General features: G+C 36.4%; 1 protein-coding gene across 4 annotated transcripts in view; it reads left to right on the forward strand.

The window, feature by feature from the left end:
- Positions 1–15,177, forward strand: part of GALNT13 (polypeptide N-acetylgalactosaminyltransferase 13) — a 982,370-nt gene that overhangs the window by 634,236 nt on the left and 332,957 nt on the right. For all 4 annotated transcript variants that reach the window (XM_079925131.1, XM_079925129.1, XM_079925128.1 and 1 more), the window contains one exon: positions 4,100–4,268. In XM_079925131.1, the coding sequence (XP_079781257.1) occupies positions 4,100–4,268 (169 nt within the window). The remainder of the gene's footprint in view (positions 1–4,099; positions 4,269–15,177) is intronic.

A 15,177-nucleotide genomic window follows, 5' to 3' on the forward strand; every position in this document is an offset into this window, starting at 1 on the left:
TCTCATTTAATCTATACGGTATGCACTATGTTAAAGAAAATGAAAGATATATGTGTTATATATGTACATATATATAATGATTCTGCTTTTATATTTCAACAAGTTTTATAATGTCATATTGAGTCAAATTATCTATCATTTTTAATTATTTAACCATATAATTAGGAAGAAAATACCTTCCAGCGTAGTATATTAATTTATTTTTACAGTCCAAACCAGATTTGGAATTGGGACATTTCCATCCATATTTAAATCAATAGTCAAGGTATAATGTAGATTTAGTTGCCTTCTCCAATATAGTTGCCTATTAAGAGTGGAAAAGTAACACCAAAACTTCAATGACTTTTCTTTCTGTTTTTTTACTTTGGCTGTGGAGGAGCATGGTATCTTGTAGGTGTGTGGGTGGATTTTCTTTTTCTTTAAACTATGTAGAGGAGAGAAATAAACAGGTGAGAAAAAAATAAAAGTTGCTATTTAAAGGTACTGGAGATCAGAGATAAACTACATACTAAACTGCACAATCTTTTCTATTTCCTATTTATATTATTTGAATAATAAAAAAAAAAAACCTGCTTCTTCTAGCGATATGTATTCTGCTAAGTAAGAGCCAGAAAAAGAAAAAGCCTGGTTCCACATTATAATCACTTAGCATTTTTTCCTTGAGCAAGGTGAAAAATACCAATAGGTCTGCTCATGCATAAGAAAAAACATTTTGTAAAATGTCAAATATGCATTCATTAGAGGCTATTATAGAAAAGTATATTTAACTTTGGGGAGGAGACACTTAACCTGATACACATTAAGTTGTCATCTATTCTTCACTAAGAAGCTGAGAATAATTAAGGAGAATGAGTATATGTGCTTGCAAACTAGTTCTAAGTATATGGATACTGTTTATGACAATTTTATTTTTGTTGATAAGACTACAAAATGAGATACTTACTCTACCATACCACTGACAAAACTATAATTTTCAAAATGCTAAGCAAAGGAAATGGTCACAGCTTTGAATATATTACAAAAAACAAGTACTTCAATGTGCTATAACTTGATCTTCATTGTCTACAATGATGGAGTTGAGCTCCATGGTTTTTCTACATAGTGTAAAAGTCATTCCTATCTATTTCATAGTCTTGGTAGCATTGCATTGATGCTAGTGCCTTTCTCTGCAATGTAAGGTGTTTTTGTTAGAATTTATAGACGGCATTTTAAAGAACTGTGAATGGTGAATGAATTGCTTTCTTAATTTCTAAAAATTCTAATTTTTTTAACCTCAAATTCTTTAAGCTCTCTTTAATGTACCAAAAATCAAAAATTCTTTTTCCCAGAAAAAAATTAATCCTATATTTTCTGACATTAAGGTTACAGACCAGAATATGTAAAATATCTATCATCTACCTATCTATCTATCTATCTCTACCAATCTAGATTGAAAATCTATTTCCTTCTAGATAGATATAGATACAGACACATATATAAAATATCTATGGGCAGTGGGTAGTATTATATAGCTTGATAATGTCCTTTACTTCAGAATTAGAAGGACTCCTATGGAAACTATAAAAATTCTTTTTAACAGTTTCTATGGAATCAAAACTTAAAGAAATCCTAGAAATGAAAAGTACTTTAAGCCCTATCTAAGTCCAGCATCTCACCAGCAGCACAAATTCACCCAAAGCCAATGCCAACAACTCCATCTGATTTCAGGGACAATAGGCTTACTAACTCCTGAGGGAACATATTACTGTTAGAATTCTAATTCATAAATTGAACAAAACATGCTTTTTCATAAAATTCCTGCCATCATTTCTATTTTTGCTTCTTAAAGTGAATGAGAGTCTTCATAAGCTTTAAGATAACTTTTTTTAATAGTTTGAGGTTGAATACATATATCTTTTTCATTTAAAAATTTCCCGGTTCTTACCATTTTTCTACATATAAGAGGATTTACAGGCTAATTACCTTCATGATACCCGTATCTGAAGTTCCCCAGAGATGCCTAAGTCTCTTTTATAGTTTGACTCCTGCCATTCCAAACTCAGAATAACCTTTCACAGAAAATAATCTACTGGAAGACCCATTGTGTATTAGTACTGGTAATATCAGTTTTGATGTTTTATAATTATGGTCAAATCAGAGGAAAGTCTCCTTATTGTGTTCTACCCTAGTTTTGACCATATTCTTATATTATATTAGAATTTATATTCTATGAAATGCTGTAATTTATGGATTATTTTCACATGCTTTTTATCCTTTAATTTTGTATTGAAGTATAGTTGGCTTACAAAATTGTGTTAGTTTCAGGTATCCAGCATAGTGATTCAACTTTTTTTTTTTGCAGATTATATTCCATTTTAGGTTATTACAAGATATTGGGTATAATTCCCTGTGCTCTACAGTAAATTCTGTTGCTTATCTATTTTATGCATAGTAGTTTGTATCTGTTAATCTCATACCCCTAATTTGTCTCTCTCCCCCTCCCTTTCCCCTTTGGTAACCCTAAATTTGTAGGGTGAGTAGTAAACATAGTAAACATAGTAAGTTTACTATGTCTATGAGTCTGTTTCTATTTAGTATGTACACTCATTTGTATTATTTTTTAGATAGTAAACATAGTAAGTTTACTATGTCTATGAGTCTGTTTCTGTTTAGTATGTACAGTCATTTGTATTATTTTTTAGATCCCACATATGAGTAATATCATATAGTATTCATCTTTTTCTGTCGGTCCTATTTCACTAAGCATACTATTCTCTAGGTCTATCCAGATTGCTGCAAATGGCAATATTTCATTCTTTTTTATGGCTGAGTAATATTCTATACATATACATATATATATATGTGTGTGTGTGTATATATATATGCTTGCCACATCTTCTTAATCCAGTCATCTGTTGATGGGCACTTGGGTTGCTTCCATATCTTGGCTCTTATACATAGTGCTGCAATGAACATTGAGGTACAACGCATGTATCTTTTCAAATTATTGTTTTAGTTTTTTCTGGATGTATACCCAGGAGTGGAATTGCTGGATTCCACTAGAAATATGATATTTCTAGTTTTAGCTTTTTAATATTCTTTAAATTTTAAATACATTTTAAAGTAATCAGGGTCCATATATTTGCCCTTTAAAGTATATGGAAATTAAACTCAGTAAGATTAATGTGTTAGGTGCTATAATACAGCAAAACATTGGAAGAGTCAAGACCAGAACTACGTTTCTTTCATGGTAACCTAATTTAATATCATTATGAAAAGTAAGTTAAGGGTACACTAGGGTTGACTGGAACCTTGTCTTATTACTATATATTAGCATACATCCAGACATATGCATGCATGCATGTGCCTACACACACACACCTTATAGCTAGAAGGGACATTTGTGTGGTGATAACTTGGAGGAAATGGCAAGAACATTAGCTTGTGTAGAATCCTGAATGCTCTTAATAAAAACAATCAAGCCCAGAATATTGCTCTGAAATTCCAGTTATGGAACACATAGCCTCCAAATCCAACTTGACATTTAAAATTATATGTCACTGCTATGAAAGTTCTTTTCACTTATTTGAAAATGATTTGACAAAGAAATCAAATTCTGATGGGGATAAAGCGTTGCCAACCTTGCTTGCTTTTATAAAGATATAATGGCAGTAGATATTTGAAATACCAAAATATTTAAGTGGATGTAAAAGTAAATTAATCTTGGTAAGTTTTTAAAATTTCTCTTTTATCATTTTGTACAACTTAGTCTGCCCAGAGCTCAACTTCATCCCTCTCTAATAAGTGTATTAAAAAACATGAAAGAGAAGTCTTAAGTTTTGGTGTTTTGTGTTGCTTAATTATTGTCTTAATGATTAGTCAGATCATATGATATGTGATAGACTTGAAGGACAACATGCAGCATTGAGTTAATGAGTTAAAATAGTTGTTTCTTTAGTGTAGTGCATGGTTTGTAAGTGGCAATAGAGATTTGATGATTTTATGATTAAGCCAGTTTATAAGTGATACCCTTTAGAATCTAATCCAACACATGAGTTTATATTTTCAGTTCATTATCTGTATGTTTGTATGTATGTGTGTACCTGTGTGTGTCTTACAGCTGTTATTTCAAGAAACCAAGAAGGGCCAGGAGAAATGGGAAAGGCTGTGCTGATTCCTAAAGATGACCAGGAGAAAATGAAAGAACTGTTTAAAATCAATCAGTTTAACCTTATGGCCAGCGATTTGATTGCCCTTAACAGAAGTTTGCCGGATGTAAGATTAGAAGGGTGAGTTTACATTTGTTTTATAATCTTATATGTTAGCAATCCCCAAATTTCAGAATATCTCAGAACTTCAATTAACTCAGATTATTTGAAATCTAGAACTATATGGTTCTGAATACCTTTGCCATAGCAGGAATTAACTGTGCTATGATGAGAGATATGAACTGTCTTTCTCTGGCAGAGCAAAATATGTTACTTGCAACGACATTGCAGAATACACCAACCTAACAGGTTTTTTCCTTCATGAGATGTCTTTTTGTTTTGCTTTGCTTTATCTTGCTAAAAATAGAGCAAACATGATCTTTGATAAATTATTTTCTGGCCTGTATAAAAAGCCCTTATACTTTGCTTTGAAAAACTATACGCTTTGCTATTCCAGCATAAAAATAGCCAACTGCCTGTGTGATTCTTTGACCCTTTAAAATTATTTATTGTGGGCTCTTTAGCAATTTATGATGCTATTTATCGATATAATTAGAAAGCTCAGTTATCAGCCATGGAGGAAATACTCACTTGGAAATAATAATACTGCATGAAAAATTATGTTGAAGAATTTAACACTTATGTGATTAACTGTAAGCCATGCTCTAGATAGTTGAACATATTTTAAATGGAGGTAATAAAAATCAGAATATTTAGTGGCAGTGTAGTCATCCTTGTATATAGTTCTTATAAAGAAAACTCTTGGCACTTAGAAAAGATATGTCCTCAGTTTTTAGAAAATCTCCAAGTTTACAAATATCCTCCAGAACACACTTCTATTTAAAACGAACTTGTTCTTTTAGACATGTAATGGCCTATACATAGTTGATGCCTACAAAGTTTGCTACATATAATGGGTTATATTACATTAGTGCGATGGTGACATTAACATATTTACTAAACATGATTTTTTTTCCTTTCTGAATTACTTCAAATAAGATCAAAATAAATTAATCCAAGCCTTGTTGAGATGCTGGCCTGGGTTGTCAGAAGGTTCATTTGATAGCAAAGTAACTGGTTTTGTATACCCCTGTATGCTTTTGAAATGTCTCTCTCAACAAAACCACAAGTAACTACATATTATGGATATTTTTGGTTCCTAGCAAATAGCTTAAGCATCAAATTTAACATTTTTGCATTCCAGAGGCCTAAATAATTTTACAGGTAGTTCTGTCCTTATTTGTATGTGTGTGTTTGTATATGCGTAGATACATTTGAATTTTTAAAGATATACAGTGGGCATATTCTTCTAAGTAATTTTGAGCATTTTATATGCTGAGTTCATAATGTTATAATGTTGCATTTATTACCTTGTTTTATATACTATGTTGTGATAAAATGGGAAAATGTGATACTTATGTGTTCAGGAAAACCATGTACACACTATTTCAAATTTTTTTAAATCTTCATTTTCAACTATCGGAACATATAACATTAAATTTTATATCAGATCTGGTATAAAATTAAGGTAAGAACTATTTTAATACAGAGCTGTCACAAAAGTAAAAAAGAAGCAACATCATTATTGAGCTTCCATTTAGAATATTTGTGGCCAGTGGTATTACTTGTTTTAAGAATTACTGAGTGTATTAAGTAGTTGAAGATTTAAGTCTTAAACTATGGAACAATTCAACATTTAAAAAATGTAGGATTCAGGGCTTCCCTGGTGGCGCAGTGCTTGAGAGTCCGCCTGCCGTTGCTGGGGACACGGGTTCGTGCCCCGGTCCGGGAAGATCCCACATGCCGCGGAGCGGCTGGGCCCGTGAGCCTTGGCCGCTGAGCCTGCGCGCCCGGAGCCTGTGCTCCGCAACGGGAGAGGCCACAACAGTGAGACGGCCGCGTACCACAAAAAAAAAAAAAAAAAGTTAAAAAATGTAGGATTCAAATCTCAGTATAAAAACTATAAAAAAATGCCATACCTACTGTAGATATTATTGCTTGAATTTTGAGATTTTGCAAATAATAGTAGTGAAATAAATCATTTCCTGTTTTATTTTTATGACATCACAGTGTATGCAATTAGAAAAAAGAAAGAAAGAAAGAAAGAAATACCATCTACAATTGCTAGACAAATCATAAAGTGTGTGTGAAGTTCACTGAGGACATTTGCAAGTCATCTTGAATGACTCAATTGTGTGACTGCCTGGGAACAACTAATGTTGAGAAACACACCATGAATCAGATATCCAAACTTATTTAAAAGATGTAAAAAGCTGTTAATACTCATTTGATATAGAAAACTATATTTTTTCCAATTTTGGTATTACAGTTCAGTTTTTGGATAGTTACATCTCATGAGATGACACATAAAGCTAGCCTCAGTGATGACTGAAATATCAAGATATAAAAAGATGGGATTTATAAATAATTAGTTTAAAAAGATCTTATTTTAGTGAAAACTTGAGTTGATATTTATTTAGAAAGGGTCTGAACTGCCCATACTGTGAATTTATTAAAATATCTCAGCATATTTTATGACTGCATTCAGAAAATTGTCCAAATAGTTTAATGTTGTTTGGCTTTAATATCAATCTACAAATATTTGAAGATGTGTTCAGAGTGTTTACCTGAAACAAATAGACGGCTAGATATTTCTCCAGCAAAAATGGGTTTATTTAGGATCAGCAGAGAATTGCAGTTCAGGGTCTGTGACCATGGCAAGGCACATGCAAGTCCCCACACAGCAAGGGAAGGAGAACTCTTTTATAGAGTGAAAAAGGAAGTTGGGAGGACTGTAGTAAACAAAGAGTCCATGGCATTTCAATGGCTGAGTTCTTGCCAGGAAAGAAGTCTTTCTTTGTCCAGTTGGGCTCTGCTATTCTTGCAGGGTATGAGACTCCCCTTTCTGATGCCCAAGCTCTATTTTTACTTGAGGTTTCTGTTTATTAATTTTTTTACATATCCCTCTTTTGATCATGATCTTTCTCTAAAAGCATCACTGATCAAGAGTCAGGTTTTCAGGTTTCAGTGGCTTTTTGTCCCTCAGTGTCAGGAAGGATCTTTCCTGGGTGGTGTCTCATGTCAGAAGGAAAGTGCTCAGATTGGAAACCTATTAAAGTCATATTCAGGTAACAAGGAGGGTTAGGAGGGAGAACTCTAAGGCATTATTATTTAAAGTCTCTATGTTGTCAAGATCATAGAAACTGGAGATCATCTGCTGTGTTATATCATTATCAAAGGTTTAGCAACAAACTTCCAACAGGCCTGCTCTGGATATCTTGGGAACACTGTCTCATCAGATGTCCTCTCCTCCAATACTGGGAATTTTTTTTACTTTTAGGCCACCAAATTATGTGCAGGTCCAGTCAGTGCTTGGCGCTCTTTTTTAGGTATGTCATGGAAATCCAAGAGTCTATTCCTTGGGGTTCCGTGGCACAAGGGTTGCTTAGCAGTAACCTGATAGTGACCTTTCCAGCAAAGTTGAAGAGAGTACTTCTGGAAGTGTCTTTTTCAATAGAAAAAATCTCAGGTTGCAAGGTATGATGCTTGAGGTCTTCGTCTCGCAAGGGTGCACTGTGAATAGATTGCTCTTCGAAAACTCATAGTGGTTTTTAATAGAATGAATTAGGTCTTTGCAGTATTGGAGGGTCTTTCCTTTTAGCAGTTGTGGGTCAAAAGAAGCAAGAGCCAAGTGCACTGGGATTCTATCACTATCTCAAAGGGTGAGAGTTTATGAGTTCAAAAAGGGGTGAATCTGAGATTTAGAAGGACCAGCCACAGTGCTTCTGGCCAAGCTATTTGGAGAGCCTCTACAAATTTTGCCAGTTGAGTCTTAATGATGCACTGAGTGTGTTCTTCTAAACCAGAGGATTGAGGCAACAGTCCACACCAGTGACAGTGCTGTAAAACCATCCAAACAGCCAAGACTTGGCAAAGCACCCGGCCAATAAAATGGGTTACTCGAACACTATGAAACTCAAGAAGACTTCTTCCGGGAAGGAATAATCTTTCCCAACTTTAGCCACAGAATAGGCAGTAAATGGTCTGCAAGGGAAGGTTTCAGTCCACGGTGAAGACATATAGACTGTGACTGAAACATATTTATATCCATTAGACAGAGGAAGTTGTGTGAAATCCAGTTGCTAGACCTCAAATGGTCCATCTGGCAGTTTAAAATGTCTGGGAGCAGTAGGAACAGACTTCCCTGGGCTGTACTTTGGACAAGTGGAACAAGTGAGGTAGGTAGGCACTTTTTGTGGCCCTGTTAATGTTTCCCCACCAATATTGATTCATGAAGGTTATCATTTTTGTCAGTAGATCAATGGTTTAATGCACGTATAGTAGTGAGAAGTGAGCATTTTAGAGTCTCGGGTAGGCCTGCATCGTTATTTGGTTCAAACCAGAGCTTTCTCTTTTTATCAAACCAACAATAATTGAATTTCCAATCTTGTTTTTCCTTTTCTGAGGCCAATTGTTGGACCTCTCTAGCCAGTTTTTCTAAATTATCATTTGGATAATTTGGAAATACCTTTTGGACCACGACAGAGGTTTGGATGCTGTTGGTCCCTTTAAGGACAGCATTCCTTGCAGAAATATCAGCAAGGTAATTTCTCTTAGCGTCCAGAGATTTCAAGTTTAGACTATCCCAGAATTTAATAATAGCTAAAATGGCAGGTAACATTATTGTGCACAATAATTCCTGAACATAAGGGCCATTTTCAATGTTATTTCCACTGGAAATAAGGATGTTGTGGAAATGTTGCTTCCACAACATTCCAAAATCATGAGCTACTTCAAAAGCCTATCTGCTGTCAGTATAAACAGTCTTGTCCCTGGCTAAAGTTCAGGCCCATGTAAGAGTGTGTAATTCAGACTGTTGAGCTGAAGTAGCCACAGAAAAAGACGCTGCCTCAACAACATCAAAACAAATTATGCCAGCATACTCAGAGCACTATTTGCCATTGTCACCTTTAAAATAAGAACCATTGGTGAACCTTCAGAAGGCAACATTACCTAATACAATTTCTGATATATCATTATGAGGAGTCAGGAGGTGGTCCATCAGTGTTAAGCAGTCATGAGGAACTTTGTGGGTGATGGAGGGGAGAAGAGTAGCCAGGTTAAGGTTATTATAAAAGAAAAGAGTTATGTGAAGGGCAGTTAACAAAAGGACTTCATAGGAGGTAAGATGGCTGGCGGAGAAATATTGAATGTGGTGAGAATTCAGGAGGGCTTCTAATGCATCGGGTACAAAAATAGTTAAAGGGAATTCCACAACAATTTTCTTGGTGGCTTTAACCAAAAAGGCAGTGGTTGATATGGCACTAAGGCAAGATGTGTATCCTGGTGTCACAGGGTCTCGTTGCTGGCTATAATACCTATGAGTCGATGGTGGTCTGCATATTTTTGGGTGAGTACCCCAACGGCATTCCTTTCCTTTTCATATACAAAAAGGAAAAAGGAATCTGATAATTGGGATGCCAAAGGACAGGTTGCTTCATCAAACTTTCCTTTAGGGCCTTGAAAGCTGTGTCTTCCAATTCTTTCCATAAAACTGGATAAAATTGGGTTAGGGTTGTTATTGTTGAGTAAAACATACAGAGGTTTGGTTATAAGAGAGAAATTTCAAATCCAATTTTGGCAAGAATCAAGTAGCCCAAGGAAACCTCACAGTTGGTGCTTACTTTTGGTTTGGGGGAAACTTAGGATACCATGAAGTCTCTGTGGATCTAGGCAGAGCCCTGTTTTTGATAGCATGTGCCCTAAAGATCAAACCTGGGGGACTTCCCTGGTGGCACAGTGGTTAAGAATCTGCCTGCCAATGCAGGGGACATGGGTTCAAGCCCTGGTCTGGGAAGATCCCACATGCCATGGAGCAACTAAGCCCATGCACAACAACTACTGAGCCTGCTCTCTAGAGCCCGCGAGCTGCTACTACTGAGCCTGCATGCCACAACTACTGAAGCTCGTGCACCTAGATCCTGTGCTCTGCAGCAAGGGAAGCCACCACAGTGAGAAGCCCATGCACTCCAACGAAGAGTAGCCCCCACTCACCGCAACTAAAGAAAGCTGGTGTGCAGCAATGAAGACCCAATGCAGCCAAAAATTTTTAAAAAGAAAATATCAAACCTGGGTTTGGCCAAACTGCAATTTTCCTTTGGTGACCTTATGTCCCTTTAAGGCTAAAGGCTTTAACAAGAGGATGCTGTCTTCCTGTGAGGGGACTTGAGAAGGAGAGTAAAGAAACAAATCATCCAGATATTGCAACAGGGTAGAACCTCTAGGGAACTTGATGTCATCCGGATTCGCCTTCAGGATTTGCAAGAAATAAGAAGGACTCTCAGTAAAACCTAAGGCATTACTGCCCAGGTGAATTGTTTTTTCTTCCCAAGTGCATGTAATTGCATAACTCAATTACATTAAAGAATTTACTTCCAGTGGGAATGGATGTTAGTAAGGTATGAGGGTTAGGAACAATAGGGTGTCCAGGGATAACAATGTTATTTATTGCTCTGAGGTCCTGGACAAACCTCTACCCTCAGCCCTTAAGGTGTTCTCACCAGTAAAATGGCAGTGTTACAAGGGCTAGAACAAGGGATAATGAGTCCTTGAGCCACATAATCTTCTGTTATGGACTTTATGCCTTGAAGGGCTTCTTTACGTATAGGATATTGATTAATTCTGGGAAGAGGTTTTGAAGTATCTAATTGAATTTTGACTGGAGGTGTGCTGTGAATTTTGTCACATCAGTTGGAGATTTTGCCCATATGGAAAGCGGTAGTTGATTCAGTAGGGACAAGTGACCAGTGTTTTCAGGATCTGCTTTAGTACCATCAGAGTAGGAACAAATAAAAGATGTCAAAGGGCTATTTAATTCACCTGGGGGTTATTTTGATGACTACTGTCAATTTCTAGAATTATTTCCCCTCTGGGAGAAATAAATTCTGGCGTGATGCTTCTCTAAGCCTCTGTTTAATAAGTGAATGGGGCAGAGGAACTAAGGATAAAAGAGTGGGCATCTCTCAAAGGGCCTAAACAAAAGGGAATAGGTTCAGAGACAAGGACCTCTTGAGGTTCATTAGAAATCCCCACTATTTGAACTGTTTTAGTACTCCGAGGGAGGGGTTGCTTTATAATAGTGGGGTTGAGCACTAGGCATGTGGCTGCGGTGTCATTTATGACGGGAAGAGATTCATCCCCAATCAGAAGAAATGTTTCTCCAAGTCAGTTAGGAGGGAGAACTGGGAAGAACCCCTGTAGATCCCCAGAACCCTGTCATTGAGCATAAGGACGTTGGGAAGGCTGGTTAGAGGGCTGAAGGTGCCTGAAGTGCTTACATTTGTAATAGTCTCTTTTCCAGTGTTCTGGCTCTTTGCATTAATAGCAGAAACTAGAGGGTTTTCGTTTTGTGTCAGAGCTTCCATTTGCTGGAATTGAAGATGAAGAATTTGGTGGCCTTCTCCGGAGATGACTCATCTAGAGTAAGAGAGCTACTTTCCAGATTAAGTAAATGTGGAGTGGACATAGTTTCCCATTCCATCTGGGTCCTTTTTATTAGAAGGAAGAGGTCCCGGTTCAGCCCATTAATAAACTAGAGTTATGAGCTACTTGGATGGAATCAACATCTGAAGGAAGACCAGAATTTTCTTTAAAAACAATCTGAATTCAATAATAAAAAATCATGAACAGGTTCAACATATTTTTATGTGCAAGCCTGAATTCTTTTCTAATCAACAGGCTTTGGAAAAACTCTAGGAATTGCTCAATGACATCATCTAGCAATTGCCTGAGACTGATCATGTGATAAGTTAGTGGGCTGTTCTCCTGGTTATAATTCTAGTGACCTTTGCAGAACTTTCCCAATTAGTGGTTTTCATCCAATACTAGACCTGACCTTAATTGACAAGCATATGATCTAGCTGTTATAAGTCAGAGAAACCAGGGTGATAAGTTTGAATAACTATAATAAATTTCTCCACCATCTGAGAGAATCTTTGGTTACTTTGAGAAAATCTTTGACTATGGCTCCTAGTTCAGCTTTAGTCAAGGGAGATAAGAACCTAAGGGTTTAGCCTCTGGAACCTCAGAAAGCTTAATTTTAAAGGTGCATGTTCTGACAACTTTAAGAGGAAAAGGGAGTGGGGAGAGTTTCAGAGAAAAGGGAAAGATTGGCAAGAAAATTAAGTATGGAGGAATTGAGAGTATATTGGAGGCAGCGTAGAATGGATGGAGGAAGATGGCACTAAAGGTGGAGTCTGGACATAAGGAGAAGAGCAATCGAGACAAGATGGGACTAGAAGCAGAGCCTAAGACAAAGAAGCCAAGGAAGGAGAGCCTGGGGCTTTGGGAGCCATTGTTTCTCTCTTTAATCATTTGTTTGCCTTAGTTAGGCTTAAAATCATATTTTGCAGAGAGGCAATTTTAGATACCTGATAACATTGGGAAGCCTCAAAATACCAATTGAAATAAGTGTTCCAGTCAGTTTTGGAAATTTTTGAACCAGTTCAGTTTTAAGGAAATTAAGTTTAGGGATTTCAGAAGTTCCCCATCATGGCCATTGAGATTCTAAATTGCCTTTGGTCAAGTCAGTCCATTTATTTAGAAATTGTGCATGGGGAAGGACCTTGGTTTTAAAAATAAAATTAGTTGGAGTCCCTATAGGGAAGGCACCCTCAAAAAAGCTAGATAACTGGGATCCCATTTCCTAGAGGTTTTTCCTTTAGAGCAAAGAAAATTTTCAAACAGTTTAAACAGTTTGTAGAACAAATGGCTTAATTCAAAAGCTTGCAAGCCAGTCCTAGCCAGTCCTTAGAAAACATTGGTCCTGGAGGAGCCAGGCTGAAGGCTTTTTTTTGTTTTTTAGGCAGTCATCAGAGGACAGCCCTTCTAAAGGAATAGGCCAAAAGTTGAAAAACCAGAACAGTTTCATCTGAAGCGGCCCCTTCCTGAAAGAGTTGAGCCAAAGGCATTTTTAGACAGGTTCAGTTGAAACAGTCTGATCTCAAGATCACACCAAAGTGCCAAAGGAGTAGTTACACACAGAACAAAACCTTAAGCAGAAAGACAAAGCCTTTAAATAGATCCTGAATAAAGCCTGCAGGGCTTCAAACACAAGAGGATGTGAGCTTGAATCCAGGAAAAACTTCAAATTCCAGTGCTGGCGAGAAATGCAGTGAGAAGCAATGGGCTCAACTGTGGGTACCACCCCTGTTTGTTCCCCAGCCCTGGAGCCATAGGGAGTCTCCTCTGGTCCCTGAAAGAGCCACCAAAATTTTGACCTGAAGCAAATAGACTGCCATCTCCAACAAAGATGCGCTTATTCAGATCAGCAGAGAATTGCAATTCAGGGTCTACAAACATGGCAAACCACAGGCAAGTCCCTGCACAGCAAGGAAAGGGAGACACTATTATAGAGAGGAAAAGGAAGTTGGGAGGGTGGGAAAAAAAAGTCCATGGCTTTTCATTGGCTGAGTTGTTGCTGGGAAAGAAGGGGAGTCTCTCTTCTTCCTGTTGGTCTCCACTGTCAATGCGGGGCATGAGAGCTCCCCCTTCTGATATCCTGACCCTGTTTAATTGAGGTTTGTCTTTATTAATTGTTTTACAAGAGGAATAAATCTAAGTAAATATCCCATGTTTTCAAAGAGAAGAAACTAAATAAAAACTGTTTTTCCATGGAGGCAATTGTGATGAAACATCAGGACAAATTGCAGTTAAGTTCTAGAATGTCCATCCCTAGGGGTGTTTAAATTTTTATATTAATTTGCTTCTTAATATATTTATTAAATTTTATATTACACTTATATATTATCTTTAATTATTTGAGGGACATAAAATGATAGTATCACAAATAATCATGGTACTTGGATATTTTAAGTACAGTCGAGGCTGAAGCACTTACCAAATTTCTTACTTTTTTGAAGGCCCTCAGTTTCTGGGATTCTTGTGGTTATATCTATATAAATATAAATAAAATTCCTGACAGATATAACCAATCCTCTCTCCCCTTTGTCCATCCTCCATAAATTAAAAAAAAAATAGTACAATGTCATAAAATTCTACTCAGAACATTGCGAAAAATGACTAGCAACTTGCGTCGATGGATCAGCATTAGGGATTAGTTAGCATGTTTCTCATCTATTACGGGTCTAATATTTTGTAAATTGATATAGTTTGAATTTAAGAAACTGGGCCTAAATATTTCTGTTTAAATAAGCAAGTAAATAAGTGTCATTTTGTTTGGTTTTCAATGTAAGAGTTTTCAAATAATATTTAAATAGAGAGAGAATATATTACCAAACTAAGTGATTAAACACATTAAGTGATATTAAACACATTATTTTAGCACCTAATATGCTGCTATGTGCCAAATACTGTTCTGTGTGCTGGGGATATAGCAGTAAATAAAACTAGTAGTAAGTCTCTGCTTCATGGAATTTAGAACAAATAAAAGAATGAAGAATGGTAAGTGATAGAGAATAGAGCAGTAAGGGGAAGCCTCTTTAAGAAACTCTCATTTGAGTAACCTGAGTGGACCTTAAGCAACTAAATGTTATAATTTCCTTTTACTGATACACAGAGCTGTTACATATTTACTGGGATCCTGAAACAGACAATGCTAGAAATATAGCAGACTTATGCATATATAAAACTCCGTAAAGACACAAAAGCAATGGAACAAATGTTAAGCAAATGCATAGATGTATGTTTGTTTGTGCATGTGTGTGTATTTGTATCATTTTTTGAAAAGAGTGTTTGAGCTATATTTCCATGAAATCCAGCAAAAATCACAATTTGGTTTGCAAAAGCTGTCTGTAGCCAATGTTATCCCATGCCTCGGCTTTTCTGAAGCAGAGAAAACAATATGACAATGATTATAATCGATGACATACATGACTCTATTCCATTATATGCAAAACAAATAGGTGGAACAAAAAGCCTACAGTGGAGAAATTTTTTAAATAATTAGGGGGAAAATCTCTAGGTATGGAGC

Source organism: Stenella coeruleoalba (assembly GCF_951394435.1).
Source record: "Stenella coeruleoalba genome assembly, chromosome: 6".
Taxonomy (NCBI): Eukaryota; Metazoa; Chordata; class Mammalia; order Artiodactyla; family Delphinidae; genus Stenella; species Stenella coeruleoalba.